The sequence below is a fragment of the Moschus berezovskii genome, chromosome 13 (genome assembly GCF_049115385.1).
Source record: "Moschus berezovskii isolate FMDL1 chromosome 13, NW_MosBer_1.0, whole genome shotgun sequence".
Taxonomy (NCBI): Eukaryota; Metazoa; Chordata; class Mammalia; order Artiodactyla; family Moschidae; genus Moschus; species Moschus berezovskii.
In genome coordinates, this window is record NC_142472.1 from 36,036,171 (window position 1) to 36,057,532 (window position 21,362).

Sequence of the window (21,362 nt, forward strand, 5' to 3'; positions counted from 1 at the left end):
ATGAGACGAGTTGACTCACTGGAAAAGACTCTGATGCTGGGAAAGGTTGGGGGCGGGAGGAGAAGGGGACGACAGAGAATGAGATGGCTGGATGGCATCACCGACTCTGTGGACATGAGTTTGAGTGTACTCCGGGAGTTGGTGATGGACAGGGAGGCCTGGCGTGCTGTGATTCATGGGGTCGCGGAGAGTCGGACACGACTGAGCGACTGAACTGAACTGAACTGAACTGAAAGTTGTACCAATGTTTTATGTACCACGGTTTAGATACTGAAGCTCTTTTTAATATTTTCCACTACAAAGAGTCTTTATGCATATCTTCTTCCCCATGCCCACCAACAGTACACTATATGATTCTCAAATCATATAGTTTACCATTATATTTTCAACATACAAAGTCTCATGCACTTCTCTAAACAATAAACCATGTTCTAGACTTTTTCACTACTGCTTTATCCCATAGTTCCTATCTGACTTTCTGACTGATGATTGTCAGTATGTAAAAATTTTAGAGATTAAGTCTCTCATATAAGGCAATGACTCTACTTTTTAATTGATGTGATATCATTATATACTTGTCCGTTTGCAATATTCAATTCCCTTACTAACACTTCTCATTGCACTGACCAGAATTCCTGTACTTTCAACATTTACTAGCCAACACATGGTTTTCCATTTACCTACCTGAGAGCCTTCAATGTATCAAAAAACTACTTTAAAAATAACCTCTCTCTGATCAAATCTAATATAAACTGTTTATATCACATACATTTAACACATACATTAGTCCCGTTTATTTTCAGCAGAACAGCAGTCTCATTTTTTTCCTTAGAGGCCCTATACTGACGTGTTATGTGCCCTCCCCTTAGTAACTTATGTTTAGGGTGAGAAAGCCCTGTAAATGGTACATGCAAGTTCATGAAACAGGACCAAAGCTTTCAACCTTCAAGTTTGAGGCCACAATATTTTAAAAACTCCTGAAAATTTTGCAGTCCCTCTGTATAATACAACTACCATTTGTTGTTCAGTCACTCAGTCAGGTCCAACTGTTTGAGACCCCATGGACTGTAGCACGCCAAGCTTCCCTGTCCTTCACCAACTCCTGGAGCTTGCTCAAACTCATGTTCACTGAGTTGGTGATGCCATTCAACCTTCTTGCCCTCTGTTGCTCCCTTCTCGTCCTGCCTTCAATTGTTCCCAGCATCAGAGTCTTTTCCAATGAATTCGTTCTTCACATCAGGTGGCCAAAGTATTGGAGTTTCAGCTTCAGCATCAGTCCTTCCAATGACAATTCAGGACTGATCTCCTTTAGGATGGACTGGTTGGATCTCCTTGCAGTCCAAGGGACTCTCAAGAGTCTTCTCCAACACCACAGTTCAAAAGCATCAATTCTGCAGTGCTCAGCTTTCTTTATAGTCCAACTCTCATATCCGTACATGACTACTGGAAAAATCATAGCTTCGACTAGACACACTTTTGTCAGCAAAGTAATGTCTCTGCTTTTTAATATGCTGTCTAGTTTGGTCATAGCTTCTTTTCCAAGGAGGAAGCATCTTTTAATTTTATGGCTGCAGTCACCATCTGCAGTGATTCTGGAGCTCAAGAAAATAAAAGTCTGTCACTGTCTCCATTGTTTCCCCATCTATTTGCCATGAAGTGATGGGACCAGATGCCGTGATCTTAGCTTTTTGAATGCGGAGTTTTAAGCCTGCTTTTTTACTCTCCTCTTTCACTTTCATCAAGATTCTCCTCAGGTCCTCTTTGCTTTCTGCCATAAAGGTGTCATCTGCATACCTAAGGTCATTGGTATTTCTCCCAACAATCTTGATTCCAGCTTGTGCTTCATCCAGCATTTCGCATGACGTACTCAGCATAGACATTAAATAAGCAGGGTGACAATATACACCCTTGATGTACTCCTTTCCCTATTTGGAACCAGTCTGTTTTTCCATGTCCAGCTCTAACTGTTGCTTCTTGACCTGCATACAGGTTTTGCAGGAGGCAGCTAAGGTGGTCTGGTATTCCCATCTCTTGAAGAATTTTCCACAGAAAAATTGACTACCATTACAGAAGTCAATTTTTTAATTGATGTTTACCAAGTTTACCTTCAACTGTAAAAACTAATTCTTTTTAAAAAAAAATATGTTTTGCTATATGTGGAAATAAGTTATAGAAAAAAATAACTGAAGCTTAAAAAGAGAGCACACAGATGGCCACTGTAAAACACTACCATGAAGAGAAGGCAGTTTAAAATTATTTAATTATCTTTATGAACTTGAGGAATTCCCAATACTTGCATCTTTGTTTGCCTGTATGTGGGTGCTAAGTTGCTTCAGTCATGTTCAACTCTTGGCAACCCCATGGACCATAGCCTGCCAGGCTCCTCTGGCCATGGGATTCTCCAGGCAAGAATACTGGAGTAGGTTGCCATGGCCTTCTCCACGGGATCTTCCCAACTCAGGGATAGAACCCACATTTCGTCTCCTGCATGTGCAGGCAGGTTCTTTACCACTAGTGTCACTGGGAAGCCCTTGTTTGTTTACTATCGGGTTATCAAATAGTATAGAAACTTCAAAGCTTGTATTACTTTAAGTGAAGAAAAATAGTTCTTATTATTTAAATTTTAAATGGCTATAATACGGATCAGGGTCAATAGGTTGGTGAGCTAGAGAGTTGTATGAATACAACTGTCCTCAGGAAATTCAAAACAGAAAGAGCTCTAAGTAAAAAAGCCTTCACTCTTATGGATGGGCATTACATGAAGCCCTGCATAGAAGTCCCAAGAACCCTCTGATGTCACTTTCACTCAACATGTGCATGTCTCCAATGCTAACAAAGGAAAGAGCTCTCTCACATGAATGAGAAGTGGCCAGATTGTCTTCTTGTCTGATGTTTTAAAACAATCACCTGAGTAGCCCATAGTAAATTCACAAGAGTATTGTTTAATCATTTTTTTTCTTCTTCTTTTCAAAGCATCTTCAACAAAATACTAGATCATTTTAGGAAGACAGGATAGTATTCACACAGCAGATATAAACAGAAATAGGATTTCTCAAACTAATAGGTGAATGTTTATTTGTTCCACTCTTTCCAAGCTGCAAGTCAGGGAAAGGAAGGCCTGGTGACAGCATGAAAAGAGTTTGCTCAATAATGTGAGCCATGAGTTCAAAAAGGCATCAATGTCTGAGTGGCTAACTTGGGATGGAGTTAAGACTTGGCATAATTCCAGAGATGGGAAATACAGACTGACTAAACAGAGACACACCCAGTAAGATTACCTTCAAATACATCTTCTTACTTCATAAGGATCATAAAGAATGTTTTCACTTACATATTTCCAAGATTGCTATCACAAGATGAGTAACTATGAAATTACTCACATCACTAGCTGGATATGCCCCAACTAAATATATGTAGAGAAGAGAAATAATACTGCAGAACCATGGAGCAAGACTGACTTGTGAATATTTTTAATCACTGCAGATGCTGATTGCAGCCATGAAATTAAAAGACGCTTACTCCTTGGAAGGAAAGTTATGACCAACCTTGATAGTATATTAAAAAGCAGAGACATTACTTTGCCAACCAAGGTCCGTCTAGTCAAGGCAATGGTTTTTCCCGTGGTCATGTATGGATGTGAGAGTTGGACTGTGAAGAAGGCTGATCGCCAAAGAATTGATGCTTTTGAACTGTGGTGCTGGAGAAGACTCTTGAGAGTCCCTTGGACTGCAAGGAGATCCAACCAGTCCATTCTAGAGGAGATCAATCCTGGGTGTTCACTGGAAGGACTGATGCTAAAGCTGAAACTCCAGTACTTTGGCCACCTCATGTGAAGAGTTGACTCACTGGAAAAGACTCTGATGCTGGGAAAGGTTGGGGGCAGGAGGAGACGGGGACAACAGAGAATGAGATGGCTGGATGGCATCACCGACTCGATGGACATGAGTTTGAGTGAACTCCGGGAGTTGGTGATGGACAGGGAGGCCTGGCGTACTGTGATTTGTAGGGTCGCAGAGAGTCGGACACGACTGAGCGACTGAACTGAACTGAATGAAGGGAGTCTTCATGAACTCTCATAAACACTGAAGAGAGGAGACAGATGAATGGATACTGTGAATAAAATTCATAGAAAATTATAACAAGGAGCTGACGTCACCTTTTAGACCCCTGTCAATCCTTTTACTAATTAGAAAATCCCTCAAATTAGATTTTGTCCCCATTTCACTGTTTAATAAAGCCAAGAGAGATTACATGTCGAAGGTATACAGTAAAATGATTACTACAACAGACTTGAACCAGGGAAGTATTCTTTAGCCCTCCACTGACTGGATCCCACACTCAATCAAATTAAATGATACTAAAATGATTTACAGAAGACACTAACTTCAATAGCCAATCAGATTAAAAGGCAATAAATGCACATAACTACTTTCATTACTCAGATGTGTATCTTGTCTGAAACCTCAGTGCAGCGTTTATACTCAGTTTAAACTATCTGAAATGTCAGTACACTGCCAGTTGGGAAAAAACTATAATGAGCTCATTTCCTCCAACTCTTGACTTTGATATTCCAGAATGCCAGTTCAAACTACGACTAAAGCATAAAAGCCTGCTGATATTGCTAGATAAAATAGTAAGAAAACTCTTTAATGGTGATAATGAACTAGGATGTCTAGAGATTTTTAAAGAGGCAATATGCAGACCCTATATTTCACAAGAATTGGTCATTTTTCTGGCAATGAACTAAACAGAAGTCAGCCTTTTCCTATAGAATATTTTGAATTCATTTTTAAAATCATATTTCAGCTAAAACTTGATATCTCAGATGGGTAAAATATTCACAGAGACAGTCTAATACATTTTGTTGCTGTTGTTTAGTCACTTAGTCGTGTCCAGCTCTTTTGCAACCCCATGGACTATAGCCCACCAGGCTCCTCTGTCCATGGGATTCTCCAGGCAAGAATACTGGAGTAACTTGCCATTTCCATCTCCAGGGGATCTTCTTGACCTGAGAATTGAACCCACATCTCCTGCACTGGAAAGGGGATTCTTTACCACTGAGCCACCTGGGAAGCCCCTGCTATATTTACCACTAATTTAAACGTCAAGGTTTATAATACCAGGCTTCTGAGTGGCAGGTTTTACTTTCCTCTAAGAAATTATAACTATTCAGGATGACATGATCAAATAATGATGCTTAATCATTTTGCAGACCAACCAGCTAAGCTTTTATTTAGTTATAAATTTATACAGAATATAATTACCTGGACTTTTTATCTACACTGGATCTATTAGATTAAAATGCATTCATTAACCTGCATTATAAACAATGAAATTCACCAGTAAGAGTTTTGGTTTTTTTTTAATACAAACATCATATAGTACTTTGGGATCTCATCTTAAACTAAAATTGCTGATTACCACAGCTAAATATTTACTTACTTTTGGGAATATTCATTTAAGGAATACTGGGTACTAAATAGATTGACTACTTATTTGGTAATGTACAAAACCCCAAATTGATGTTACTTCAATTAGGAAACAAAGAATGAGCTTCTGGAGGCTGTGAATTTAAATGACATTTTTAAAAACCAATGTATCTGTCTCTAAACATGCAGCCAAATGTTTGCTGTGACCATGAAGGTAGAACTATGTATTTAACCTAACAATGCTGCTTGTCATCAAAACAGTTGTTTTTTTTTTTAATCAACTCCGAATATCCTCACTGGTGATAATCTACTGAAATTGGATATATTTTTCGGAAATCACCTCAAGTAAATCAGAGCCCAGGCTGGTACATAAACTGCATTTTAAATAAAACACTTAAGTGTCACTACAAGTATGTTTAATGACCTAGTTCTGGAAAGTGATACCCCCAAAAAGGAGATCCCTTAAAGTGTTGAGTAATAACTCATCACTGGAACTATAAAACCACAAAGTGACCTCTTTGAAAAGATCGCCTATTTGGGTTGTTAGACGTGCACTTCTAATCTAAAAACACCTCTGTGCTCCATAGGTCTGCCTTCTACATAAACCCAACTACCCCAATCCTGACTTACAGGGCTTGCAATTGACATCAAAGTTATTTTTGCAGCAAGCTTCTAAGTAGTGCACACTCATAGCTAAGGTTTCAGATCACATGTGTCTAACAGTCATCTTTTTCCCTCCATCTTCTGAACACATTAAAATACATATAATTTGCAAACCAAGATAATTTCCTTTGAATGATCAATTGAGCTGATCACATAGCCTACCAAGACTAAACACTATTTGGCTACAACAGCTCTAAATGTGGCATCAGAAAAGGACAATAAACCTCCCTTAAACTTTCCTTGTGGCCCCTGTTCATATAACTGTCCTACTCTCTTATGTAGAATTACATGAAATGGACATTTTCTGTAGGTCATTGATGGTCAAACATCAACACTTAATAAGATTCAGCTTAACAACACTGCTCTAAGACAATGAAGTTTGAACACCTACCAACCGAGCAGATGAGAGAGAGACTTTTATCTTCATGGCCATCTACCTAGTAACAACTTGTATGTACATAAAGTTTGATAATTTATAGAAACCTTGATATATGTATTGGGTTGGCCTAAAAGTTTGTTTGGGTTTTTCTGTAAGATGTTATGGAAAACCCAAACAAACTTTTTGGCCAACCCAATATTATGGGAACTCTGTGAACTAGGCAGATCAGATGCTCTAATCTCCACTTTATAGATGAGAAAATAAAGCTTAGATATTGTCACTTGCTCAAATGTCTGAAAGTATGAAGCAAGGAATCAAACCTAGGCCACGTAACTCCTGATCCTTGCTGTAAACAACCTTCCTGTAAAAGGATAAACAAAATCATCTAAGTCTGAGCACATACACTCCCAGTGCATGCTTGTGGACAGATTCCATAAATACTTACGTCATAAGTGTCTAGATTGGAATACTTAAGTGCTTTCAAAAATGTGAGTACATACTTAAGTACACTCTTATACTTTATTTGCTCACATCTGCAATCTGCACCCTCACCCAGGAGTTCGTCCTTCCACTCCACAGCCTGCTTGCCCCTCACTCTCAAAGGTCACCACCTGGCAAATTGTACTCTGCCTCCACGGGGGAACAAAATATTACATTAAACATACACTTTAGGCTCCATACCATCAATCATGGTACAAGCCTCTTAGGATAACCAAAGCTTCAGATGTGATTCTTAATAACATCATATTAATTGAATGAATGGCTGGCCCATAACTCAAATTGATTGTGGTAATGTAATGACTCCACTTAAAAGTTCAAAGAAGAAATTTGCTACAGCCTAAATTTGTTCTATAATCATCACTATGTACTGATGACGGAAACAAGTTACATATTAACTTCTAAACCAGGAAACTCCATATATTAGACTACTCACAGCAAGTGAGAGCTGGTGCTATGTGATAAGGCTTTCTCCTCAACCACCCACCACTACTGGCCCATCCTTGTTTACTAATTTAAAATAATATATATTTCACTAATGCTATCTTTAGATACAGAGACCGATAACCCCTTCCTACTGTCTAGTACTGTGGGGGTGTCAATTTGCAGGGATCAAATCTCACTTGTTACCAAGAGAACATGTCAGTGACTAGAGTGGCCACGGAGTGGGGGATAAGACACCTCATAACATGCACGTGTGCGCACACACACAGACACACACACACACACACACAGACACACCCCTTTGCTTTTGAATTATTTTTTAAATGCTTTAAATACTTACTCACACAACAGAACACCATTCTCTAGAGAGGCTCGAAAGTCCTTTGTTTCAAAATTCTTCTCTGTTACTGCCTGCAAGACAGATTTGGGGATTAATTTTCTCTTAATCAGGAATAATACACAAGTCAAATTCAGTATCAAATTAATTAATAGGCATCCAAAGTCATACTTAAAGAATGTGCAGATATCACCAGAAGTTGTTCCACATAGGAAATTGTACGTGCATTTCTATGTTACAAAGAGAGCAGTTAACCACTTTAGTATGAACAAATATAAACAGAAAAAACCACAGCGAGTGTTCTCTATAATACAACCATTTTATGCAGGACAAACAAAACTTAGAAGCTTTATTTCTAGCATATTTTCTATTTTTAAAAAGCCTAAAAGCAATCTACCCTACTAAGGGTAAATAAAACCAAATTAAGGTATAACTTTGAAATATCAACTATACTCACACGTCATTAATTTCAATTCCACTCTGAAATCCCTCAAGTTTCATTACAAAGCTGTATAGCAGAGGGCATGATTATCCTTAAACATCCTCATGAAATGTCCCTGATTTGTGTAAAGAGCTATTTACTGCAATATCCTAAGAAGAAAATCATTAAATCCTGACACCGACAGACAAGAGAGAGAGGGAATATGGTATATAAACAGACAAGTCCACACTTAGGGCTCTTATATATGAGCAGGCCATGCCTATGGTTACCAACAATGTTCTTAGTGAAACTGCTGAGAAAGTGTCTACCAATTCTATCTTCCTCTGTCTTTTGAGGGTGAGTGGTTGGGAGGAAAGGGGATCTCACAGAGAGAATGTTCAGTTGCTAAGTCATGTCTGACTCTTGAGACTCCATGCATGCAGCATGGCAGGCTTCCCTGTCCTTCACTATCTCCTGGAGTTTGCTCAGATTCATGTTCATAGAGTCAGTGCTATCTAACCATCTCATTATCTGCTGCCCCCTTTTCCTTTTGCCTTCAATCTTTCCCAACATCAGGGTCTTTTCCCTGAGTCAGCTCTTGGCATCAAGTGATCAAAGTATTGGAGCTTCAGCATCAGTCTGCGTGCTAAGTCACTTCAGTAGTGTCCAACTCTTTGCAACCCTGTGGACTGCAGCCTACCATGCTCCTCTGTCCATGGGATTCTCAAGGCAAGAATACTGGAGTGGGTTGCCATTTCCTCCACCAGGGGATCATCCTGACCCAGGGATCAAACCTGTGTCTCTTATGTCTCCTGCATTGGAAGACAGGTTTTTACCACTAGCGCCACCTGGGAAGCTCAGCATCAGTCCTTCCAATGAACAGTCAGGGTTGATTTCTTTTAGGATTGGTTAGTTTGACCTCCTTGCAGTCCAAGGGACTCTCAAGAGTCTTCTTCAACACTACACTTTGAAGGCATCAATTCAAAAACATTGGGACAATAGTAGAAGAGAAAATGGAAGCCATTCAGGGAAGGCTACTCCAAGGACCTTCAAGGACTGGGACCCCAGCCAAGGGTGTTGGCAGATGCACCACAGCAGCTGGGACAGCAGTGGCCCTAGAGATGGGCCCACCACCCACAAGCAGAGGCCTTGCTCTACCAGCACCTCAGGAAGAAATCCAATCTCTGAAGCCTGATTGAAAAGCCACTAATCTTAAACCCTCAGTGAACGATAAAGCTCCTGCTGTCCTTACTCACTACTGACAGCTTTACAGTCCACTTCTGGTCCCTGGATATCTTCTGTATCTTTTCCACAACACCCAGGAGTCCCATCGCTACTCATAACAATGGGTAACTGACAAAACAATGGCTCTGTCTAGTATTAAAGGCAGTTTCTCATAAGCTGGTTCTATAAATAAGGACAGGAGCCTGGGCCAGAAGGTGATACATTCAGTTGCAGGAAGTAGCAGATCCTTTCCTACAAGGGCATTCTCTAAGAAGGGATAGATCATTGAATGAATTAAACATTTGCTGAGTGTCTCTGTTAGATGCACTTACCTGGATATTGGGTAGAGACCTTAAAAAAAAAATGCAAGGAGCTCACAGCCACAGAAATAAAACACAGAGCATTAAAACATATCCATATGGAATGGTATAACCTCGAATGTCTCATGGGTTATCCCAGCTAACCTGTGAGGCACAAACTCTTCTGAATTCCCCCAAATAGATCCAAAAAACTCAAAGTGAGTACTGATCGCAGCTACTGAAAACACAGTAACATCTCATTTATTTGGGAACTCCCACGTGCATGCTAAGTCACTTCAGTCATGTCCGACTCTTTGTGACCCTATAGATTATGGCCTGCCAGGCTCCTCTATCCATGGGATTCTCCAAGCAAGAACACTGGAGTGGGTTGCCATACCCTCCTCCAGGGGATCTTCTTAACCCAGGGACCAAACCCACAGTCTCTTATATCTCCTGCATTAGCAGCTGGGTTCTTTACCCCTAGCATCACCTGTGAAGCCCTGGGAACTCCTACCCAAAGCTAAAACACATGAAAAAGTCCCAGGAATAACCAAAGCCAATGTCAAAGTCCGTTCTCTCTAGTCAGTCACAGGAAAAGTCCCTCAGAGCTACAAATACTTAATTATCCACCACTGAAACTATCTGGAGATTATGTTCCCAAGTCAAGGTAGATCAGAAGCAGTGAGGGAGAAGGAAGAAGGGGTGCACCCCACAGACACACAGAGAGAAGAGTGACAGTCACCAGCACTGGATGGGCCAGTCGAGAGGCAGTGTAGGGAGCGATGAAATGGAAAGAGAAAGGGCTCAAGCCAGACAAAAGCATACTCAAATCCCACTTTCATTATCCTGTAGCTGTGTGATCTTAAGCAAGTTGAATCACCTCCATGAACCCTAGTCTGCTCACCTGAAACTGGATAAATATCACCTATTTGTTAATAATGGCCAAGATGCTGTGCAATCAAGTACCTAAGGGTGGCTCACAGTGGTATATGCTTAACCTCATTTCATGCATCAACCTTCGAGTAACACCCAGCAACAGACTGCAATAATTAACCCTCCAAAGAATACCTCTGTACTGGACAAACACTGAGTTAGATTCAGAATATTAACAAAGTAGAAATAATGGAATACATAGAGATATTCAGAAAACCCAACTATCAGAATGGTAAGTTTCTCCAAAAAGACAACAGAAAGGCAAAATCACAGTATGTAGCAGATTTAAGAGCATCTCCCTCCATATGACAAAACGTGAACGTACTTTTTCTTTCTACATGCACATGTGTGCGCATGCTCAATCATGTTGGATTCTTTGCCACCCATGGACAATAGTCCACCGGGCTCCTCTGTCTATGGAATTTTCCAGGCAAGAATACTGGAGTGGGCTGCAATCTCCTACTTCAGGGGATCTGCCCGACCCAGGGATCGAACCCATGTTCCTTTCGTTTTCTGCATTCTGCAGGTGGATTCTTTACCCCTGTCCCACTCCAGAAGCCCACTCACTTATAGATACTTAATCAAAATCTAAATAATGATATAAGACCTGATTCCATTTACACTATATTTACAAAACTAAACAGATTCTTAAAAGTTTATATTTTGAGGACATGGGAATTTGGCATGTTCTATACACTACTGACGGAGAAGGCAAAGGCAAGCCACTCCAGTGCTCTTGCCTAGAAAATCCCATGGATGGAGGAGCCTGGTAGGCTGCAGTCCGTGGGGTCGCTAAGAGTCAGACACAACTGAGTGACTTCACTTTCACTTTTCACTTTCATGCACTGGAGAAGGAAATGGCAACCCACTCCAGTGTTCTTGCCTGGAGAATCCCAGGGACGGGGCAGCCTGGTGGGCTGCTGTCTATGGGGTCACGAAGAGTCGGACACGACTGAAGCGACTTAGCAGCAGCATACACTACTGAGCATAATATAAAATGACACCACTATTCTAGAAGGCATTGTATGAAATGTATCTGACATCTTAAACATGGTGCTTTGGAGCACACTATGTGCAGATCTAGGATTTTATATTAAGACAGGTAAGGACAGGACAAGAACTCAGAGACAACAGCAGAACTGCTACACAGCATTTTGCATAATAGCAACAACTAAAAACACTCTGAACGCCCAATAAAAACAAACTGGATAAACTGTAATATAACCATAAAACAAAACTGCATGAAACTTAAACTCATGTCAGAAAAGTAGATTTATCACTTACAAAGAATACTTAACATATTAATTATAAGGCAATTTGTGAAAAAGTACAGAGTATGATCCCAATTTCTATAATTCTATGCATCATGTAAATATGCATATATAAATATGTGTGATTATATAAATAAATATAGAATAAAAATATTAACAGCAATTATTTCTAAGTTGTAGAATTATAGCTAATTACAGTATTTATTTGCTTATGTATATTCTGTAGTAACCACAGTGTTTCTTATGCAATAGATACACAAATTAATTTTTTTATGACATTCAGAAGAAGTCAGATTCCATCAGGTTTAGGTCAATTTCTTGTGTCTCCTACATTTTAAGGATAAAGAAAAGGACACCAGCTTTCAGGTAGGTAATTTTTCTCATTATCTATGAAATGCATACAATCTGAATGTTTAATAATCCTTACCATTCCCCTTCCATTAGTAAGAAGGTTGAAGTTCAGAAAGTTTAACTTTCTAGAAAGTTACAAAACCATCCACATGGAACAGACACCAAAAACCTACAGTATTTTATAAGCGGTCAGTAAGAGGATGTCAGCAGTATGTAAACCGTGAACTCCCAGATGTTCAAGCAGGTTTTAGAAAAGGCAGAGGCACCAGAGATCAAATTGCCAACATCCGCTGGATCATGGAGAAAGCAAGAGAGTTTCAGAAAAACATCTATTTCTGCTTCATTGACTATGCCAAAGCCTTTGACTGTGTGGATCACAATAAACTGTGGAACATTCTGAAAGAGATGGGAATCCCAGACCACCTGACCTGCCTCTTGAGAAACCTGTATGCAGGTCAGGAAGCAACAGTTAGAACCGGTCATGGAACAACAGACTGGTTCCAAATAGGAAAAGGAGTGCGTCAAGGTTGTATATTGTCACCTTGCTTATTTAACTTATATGCAGAGTACATCATGAGGAACGCTGGGCTGGAAGAAGCACAAGCTGGAATCAAGATTGCTGGAAGAAATATCAATAACCTCAGATATGCAGATGACACTACCCTTATGGCAGAAAGTGAAGAGGAACTCAAAAGCCTCTTGATGAAAGTGAAAGAGGAGAGTGAAAAGGTTGGCTTGAAGCTCAACATTCAGAAAACAAAGATCATGGCATCTGGTCCCATCACTTCATGGGAAATAGATGGAAAAACAGTGGAAACAGTGTCAGACTTTGTTTTTTTGGGCTCCAAAATCACTGCAGATGCTGATTGCAGCCATGAAATTAAAAGACGCTTGCTCCTTGGAAGGAAAGTTATGACCAACCTTGATAGTATATTAAAAAGCAGAGACATTACTTTGCCGACCAAGGTCCGTCTAGTCAAGGCAATGGTTTTTCCCGTGGTCATGTATGGATGTGAGAGTTGGACTGTGAAGAAAGCTGATCGCCGAAGAATCGATGCTTTTGAACTGTGGTGTTGGAGAAGACTCTTGAGAGTCCCTTATACTGCAAGGAGATCCAACCAGTCCATTCTAAAGGAGATCAATCCTGGATGTTCATTGGAGGGACTGATGCTAAAGCTGAAACTCCAATACTTTGGCCACCTCATGAGACGAACTGACTCACTGGAAAAGACTCTGATGCTGGGAAAGGTTGGGGGCGGGAGGAGAAGGGGACGACGGAGAATGAGATGGCTGGATGGCATCACCGACTCTGTGGACATGAGTTTGAGTGAACTCCGGGAGTTGGTGATGGACAGGGAGGCCTGGCATGCTGTGATTCATGGGGTCGCGGAGAGTCGGACACGACTGAGCGACTGAAATGAACTGAACTGAACTGAACTGAAGAGGATGTCTCAACTGCATCAGACACAGAGTTTCTAAACTAAAACAAATTAAGTTGTCTTCCATCTGTGTGACTTCAAAAATAATCCCCCACTGTTAAGGGTACGAAAAAGTTAACTCAGCAAACAAAAATGTTGAATTAACTTTTTCAATGTTCCTGAAAATAAGAGACTTGTGTCTGAACACATAACAACTGTGCATGTGTGTGTATGCGTGTGTGTATTAGAGAGAAACCAGAGAGAGAAACTGTACTCTAAATGCATATAAAATGAAAAGTTATCTGTGAACGGCTTCAGCATTTCTCCTGACATTTTCATGAACATGATAAAATGTTCATACTGTATATACTACCTACCTCAGCCTCAACAATGAAAAACATCTGATTACTGTAAACTAAAATTTTTCATTAGCAGTTTATATATTCATATAAATATAAACACATCTAAGACCTCTCCTAAGAAATTAAAACAAAACGTTCTTCCAAGAGTTTTAAACTGAAAAGAGAAATTCATAGCAGGGATTTTCCATCTACAGCAGCTGCCTGGATGATGCTCTTTAAGAAACACACAGAGAGGCCCCTACCGTGGCCAGGTGAGGTCAGGGCAGAGCCCTGAAGCTTGTGAAGCCCCACCCCCTACCACCACCACTTCCTACCTGTAACCCTGGACCAGGGTGCTTAACCTCTGTTTTCTCACAGATGCAGTACAAAGTACCTAGGTCACAGGGTTGCACAGAGAATTAAATGGATTACTGTTATGCAGCCCTCAGCGCTTGCCCAATTCAGGAAGAGCATTCACCAATGTTAGTACAATAGCTATTACGATGCATCTGTAGAATAAAGATAAAAGGTTTCATCATAGCAAACAAAGAAAAAGTCCATGTTGCCAGAAGTAACATCCTTTACTTAAAGGTACGAAACTGATTTACCACATTATAAACCTCCACTAGACTACCTTCTATATCCTGGAAACTATTAAAAAAAAAATACAGAGATCTAGAAAGGACTTCAAAATAGAGTCAAATCATACTTTAAAAATATGAACCCATCTATATTTGAAGAATTCAGTATGCTAAAAGCAGTTACAAAATCTTGAAAGAGAAACTGTCTGATAGTTTTAATCCAACAATTACTCATTGTGTTTTTCAAAAATTTTGAACCACACTCATTAGCAAACTATTTGAGGTGTGATACATTTTATGTAATGAGGCTGTGATTCATAGGACTAAATAGAGACCACCTGTTTCCCAATGAGCTATCAAAAGTCAACACAAACAAGAGTAATCACTGCGTCACCAAACGGCCACACCTTCTCTTCTATAAAAACTTGTTTTCTTCCCTCTTCCTTGTCCCTTTCCATATTTTCCTAAAGAAGTTAAAACAAAATCATTACCACTTGAAATAAGTGAAAACATACATCAGATTTCATCTAGGATTCAATCCTGGATCCGTCTCACACCACACACTTCTAATAAGTTATTGCTCAGTCCTGTAATTTTCAAACGGAAAGAGGTATTTGCCATACCTATTTTAGAGCCTACAAATGATATGTGAAAATATTTGACCCCTTCAAAAAGAAAAGGGGGAGAAAAAGGACTATGCACTATAGTCAAGGCCAGTGCATCTTGGAGCCATGTGTCCCGGTGTGCTGAATGGCCAACCTGCTGGAAAGAAGTTGAGAAGTGACAGGGCCAAGTCTGAGGTTCTCGGGTGAGATGCTTCCTGTGAAGTTATAATTACTCCCCCTGGGCATGTTAAGGGAAGAACAGTGTGGCAGAAAGCTCACTCTGCCCAAACACCACAGCCAAACCTGTCCTACCACCTGTAGCCTCCAAAGAAACCCTTGATAGGAAGTCTTTTTGTTTTTTAGGTATTTATTTTTTTGGCTGCGTTGGTCTTGGTCAAGGCACATGGGATCTTAGTGCCCTGACCAGAGATCAAACCTGCGTGCCCTGCATTGGAAGGAAGATTCTTAACCACTGGACCACCAGGGGAAGTCCTGATAGGAAATTTTTAAAGGGCATATGTTGTGGAAGAAAATACCTACCAACCAAATACATCCTCAGTAAGTGCTGAGTTGGCAAATGTCAAAAAAGCCATTTCTTTTGCTATGAAATATATTTAATAAACCAATGGGAATGATCTTCATACCCTTCACTGTTTTGTGTGGGGCCTTACTTTAATCTTCTTGCTGGATGAGACTGCCCACCAATATATAAGCACCAAGTTTCTCTACAGCTTCATTTCTCAGTTCCAGTTCTGGCCATGAAACCCACATGTCTTAAATCCCAAACATTCTGGGAACTTCTCAAAGACTACTTCATACCAGACTGGTTATCAGCAAAATGCTCATTAACACAAGTCAGCAGGCACTCACCTCTTTTAAATTTTTCAGTTCCTTTTAAGTAGCCATTTAAAAGACGTTTAGAATCCCCAAAACACTCTAGACCACATTTTCGCAGTGCAAAAACAGTGGCCATTGGAGGTTGTTTTAAAAGAGGGGAAAGGATGTTTGCTGACAAAAACCAGCTGATGAGCTTCAGCTGGGCTCACAGTTGATTCCAAGGTAAGTTACTTACTAATTGATTGGTCATCTATTACATCAAGAGATTTAAGATACACACAAATGATCATCATCACTCCAATCATATTCATGTAAGTCATGCCAAAAAACAAACAACAACAACAAAAACCCAAGGAACACAGCATCAGAAGCCAGTGCGGAACACAGGAACCACATTATGGAACAACTCACAAACAATGGGTCTGCCTTAATTGTTCCATTTAGGGACAGAATCTAGCATGTACCTTCCAGTGAGAGCGCCCTTACAGGGTGTGGTTTCCAGAGACACACCCAGGCCAGCACACATCAAGAAACTGCTATGTTTTCAGTCTGAGAAGCTGCCAAAGGGATAAAAACACACTTCCCTCCTTTTTCCATCAAACTTCATTTATAATATAATATAATCATTATATAATCCCCATGACATCACAAAACAGGTCCAATTTTTACAACGAATTTCATGAGACATACATATGACTTATGACTCCATAACTTTGACAAACCTCATTGTCATGCTAAAAACCTATAAATGCAAGGATTATGGCACACAGTTGAAAATATGAGGAAAAAACTAAACATAATTTAAATAGATAAAAGTGTCTACCTCCTAGCTCTTTCCTTGCCCAGAGTAAAATTATTGAAAAGGTTATTCACAATTTTAGAGAAGCCCATTCTTCCCAAAAGATTCTTCCCAAAAGAATGGGCTCTGTCCTTTTTATTCTTTTTATATTATTGGAGTATAGCTGACTTAGAATGTTAGTTTGTTTCAAGTGTACAGCAAAGTGATTCAGTTATACATATGCATATATTCATTCTTTTTCAGACTTTTTTCCCATGCAGGTTACTACAGAATATTGAGTAGAGATCCCTGTGCTATACAGTAGGTGCTTGTCGGTTACCTAGTATGCTTATGTTCATCCCACACTCCTCATTTTATCCCTTCCCCAGCCACACATTTCCCCTTTGGGAACTATAAACTCGTTTTCAGTATCTGTGAGTCTGGGCTCTGCCCTTTTTAAACTACCCTAATAAAAATGTGAAGTCAGAGAAGCTGACTTCAAACTGTGGTGTTGGAGAAGACTCTTGAGAGGCCCTTGGATTGCAAGGAGACCAAACCAGTCAATCCTGAAGGAAATCAACCCTGAATATTCATTGGAAGGACTGATGCTGAAGCTCCAATACTTTGGTTACATGATGAGAAGAGCCGACTCATTGGAAAAGACCCTGATGCTGGGAAAGATTGAAGGCAGGAGGAGAAGGGGGTGACAGAGGATGAGATGTTGGATGGCATCACTGACTCAGTGGAAGCAAATCTGAGCAAACTCTAGGAGATAGTGAAGGACAGGGAAGCCTAGTGTGCTACAGTCTGTGGGGGTGCAAAGAGTCGGACATGACTTAGCAACTGAACTGACTGAATAAAAATTTGAAGTCAGGGAAGCTGAGATGGGAGTCAGACTTTCTTCGTGTAAACAAATAAATAAATAAAGTCTCCCAATTTCCACAGGCCTCAGTCTTCTCAGCTACAAAAGAGGTCCTCGGATTACAATAGTCAACATCTTCCCTGTTTACTCTGCACTATCTCCCTCAGTCTTCACAGCAACCCAACGTGGTGAATGCTTTTACCCCATCTTGACAGGAGTAAACTGAGGTACAATTCGGTAGGGACCTCCCAGGTGGCACTAGCATTAAACAGTCTGCCTGCCAGTGCAAAAGACTCGGGTTTGATCCCTGGGTCCAGAAAATCCCCTGGAGAAGGAAATGGTAGTCCACTCCAGTAGTTTTGTCTGGGAAATCCCATGGACAGAGGAGCCTGGCGGGCTACAATTTGTGGGGATGCAAAGAGTTAGATGAAACTGATCATGCACACAGCACGAATGCTTACATTGGGACCTAGGTTGGTCCTTACGTACCAGGCAGGGAACATCCAATGAGTGTCTATGGAAGCACTGAGTGAACTTTACAATGTAATTAGGAACCTACCAAGTCCACCCAGCAGCCTACTCTGCACACTCTCAAGGGTAGGACTGTCTTTCAACTCTTCATTGGTTGAAATATAGCTTACACATACTAGTTACTTACGTTAAATCTAATTACTCCTGCAGTGAATATTCGCACTACAAATATTTTAGGCAAGGAAGAACAAGACCCCCTAAAAGGCATAACTGATGGTTAAACTTCAAGTGTCTGGGGGCAGGGGGGCAGGGAATGGCTGTGTCTTTGAAGAACTTGCCTCAGTTCCCAAAATCACTCACCCTAGTTTCAGCAGGAGCTCAAGAACAAACACATGCAAGAGTCTATAGAAGCATATCACTAGTGATACACCTTTTAAAAAGAAACATTCTTAAATGAAAACCTCACTCTTTAAAGCTGTTCACCACTGATTTGCTACATAAAAATTTTCCAGACTGAAGAATACATTAGAATTCAGATTTCCATTTAAGTAATCTTTCTTAATTTTAACTAAAATACTAAGAAAGTATTTGGTTAGTCACTCATTCAAAAACCATGTAAAGACAATGGCTACGCACGTACCTGGCCTGGTGCTTGGCACCGGGGATATAAATAAATAAAGCAATTCTTGGAAATTCCTCTTTAAAAGTCTAACCCTGTTTTGAAATATGTGGTTAAAGTGGTATTTTAAGCCTAGGCATCTCTCTAAAATGTGGTTAACCCTTTGAATTACAGCAAGTTCTTGGTTAGCTTATATTGTATATTCAGCATTGCTTTAAGTGACATAATTCACAAGTCACTGGCCTCTCTTAAGATCTGGCATTGTACAACACAGTATCCTGACATATACTAGGACTCTTTTTACCAATGCTAATATTACTTGATAGCAAAACCAAAGCCAGCTCACTGTCTTCCAAGGTACTGGTATGAGAATTGCACAGATCACAGAATTCTAAATGGAACCCAAAAGGCTCACAGTAGTAGAAAATCTAAACATCTGAACATTTTCTGCCCCACTGCCCACAATAAGCCCTCGGTCTCAGCAGCTAATGTAAATTACACCCCGCCACCCCACTTCTCCTGGGAAGCGCCCCAAGTCTTCAAGCAGTCAGAAAGGGAAGACGAACAGCAAGTACACAGCTCCTGGTGTGATCCTGGATAATTAAAAGCCAAGCGTCTTTATAAACACTCCAAATTCTCACTTGATCATCTTTAGGCCAAATGCCAACTACACTCAGATTTTGGGGAGAGGGCAAAAAAAAAAAAAGAATGAGTTTAACCATAGTTTCTGGTCCAGGAGAAGTGGCCACTTACCAATACCATTACCAACTTTCAGCTTACAGTCTCCAAATATTTTTGCTAAGCCAGAAGTATTAATAAACCACAAATGGAAAACAACTGGAAAGAACTAAATAAAACCAAGGGAAGAAAGATTTGCTCCAGGGCTGACAATTTATGAGCCAGGTTTCATCTAGATACGAAATCCAAGACAATCTGAGCCCTATTAGCAGCTAGTTAAAGTCACTAAAAACATCACACACAAAAATGTGCTCAAGTTTTACAGCTATACTTTGCCCTGTTAACAATCACAAAAACTACTTCTAGAGAATAAAGTACATTTTGTCTATAAATACCAGTTCATACTCCAAATTTATGCTGCGGCAGACAATAGGGAAAATACTGCAAGAGAAAGTTAGTTTACCAAAAGCCTCGTCTGGGGCATGAATTATTTTTTTCTCCTAGATCAAGGAGTTTTTTAATAAATAGCACACAAGGTACATGGAGATGTGAATATCCACTATCAGGATATTTCAAGGAGAGTTCAAATGCTTAATATAATCATAGGTTCTCAAGAGTCAAGAGACATCATTGTTTTGTGTAGAAATGTCTCACACACATTAGCAAGTCTCAACAATTACCTGCTTATCTCCAGATGAATTATTATGAGAGTCATGACTGTGGGAAACATTCATTCTGGGAAACAGTGTGTCTGTATTACAGGTAAGAGTCACTACTTATTTTACATGAACTTCAAATGGGTAGTTACACCCGTGGCACCTAGGATATGCTTTACTCCCCAGTGTAAGTTCGGCATTGAGGGATGAACTTGAGGTGACTGTGACACAAGAATTGTCTAGATGATTCTCGACAGATTCCTATTGCAAGCTAACAACGTCATCCTTCTGGTACCCAATTGTCAGCCTTCCTTCCACTTAACAATGAATTTCTAAGAAGAAAGAGATAATTACAATCCTATTCTTAGGTACATACTTGAGAGAAATAAAAACACACGTCCACACAAAGAACTTGTATATAAATGTTCATAGCAGAATTATTCGTGTTAGCCCAAATATGAAAATAACCCAATTCATTAACTGATGAATGTATACACAGAAACATGGTATAAGCCATACAATAAAATATCACTCAGCCATGAAAGAGAATGAAGGACTGACATATCTGCACCATGGACAAACCTGGAAAATACATGAAGCTAACTGAAAGGAACCAGACACAAAAGACCACATACTGTCAGACTCCATTTATGTGACATGTCCAGGGTAGGCAAACCCATGGAAACACAGAGGACATTAGTGGTTACCAGGGATTAAGCGAAGGGAAGAATGGGGGTGAGTGCTAACAGGGATAGGGTGTCCTTGGTGGGGGGTAATGAAAATGTTCTGAAATTAGGCAGTGGTGAGGGTTGCACAATTCTGTGAATATATTAAAAACCAATTAACTGTATACTTCAAGAGAGTGAACTGTATGGTACATGAATTGTATCTCAATAAACATGTTCTTAAAAAGCTCAATGAACTGTACACTGAAAAATTAGCGTATTTTATTCAAGTTTAATAAAGATGGCTTTTTAAAAGGCCTTCAACACCATCTCACACCACATACACAAAGAAAGTTCAATCTATCTTCCTAAATGTTTACTCACCTTAAAAAAAACAGCTATAAGTAATTTCATAGGAATAGGTATAAATTCGCAAAGGGAAATTTTCATCGTACTACCTCACATATAGAAATGTTTTAACTATGGTTTTTTATTTTACATATCTGCACCTTTCTATTTTTAAATGTGTCATCTTTGCAGCATCGCTAAACAATTCCACAACACTAAGTTTTCTTAAGTGCACTTATGGCCTTTTTTTATAT

At 39.9% G+C, this 21,362-nt stretch overlaps 1 protein-coding gene across 11 annotated transcripts in view; it reads right to left on the bottom strand.

The window, feature by feature from the left end:
* The window catches only part of LMO7 (LIM domain 7), a 228,959-nt gene that overhangs the window by 143,878 nt on the left and 63,719 nt on the right, over positions 1-21,362 (bottom strand). For all 11 annotated transcript variants that reach the window (XM_055426480.2, XM_055426483.2, XM_055426473.2 and 8 more), the window contains exon 2: positions 7,754-7,824. In XM_055426480.2, the coding sequence (XP_055282455.2) occupies positions 7,754-7,824 (71 nt within the window). The remainder of the gene's footprint in view (positions 1-7,753; positions 7,825-21,362) is intronic.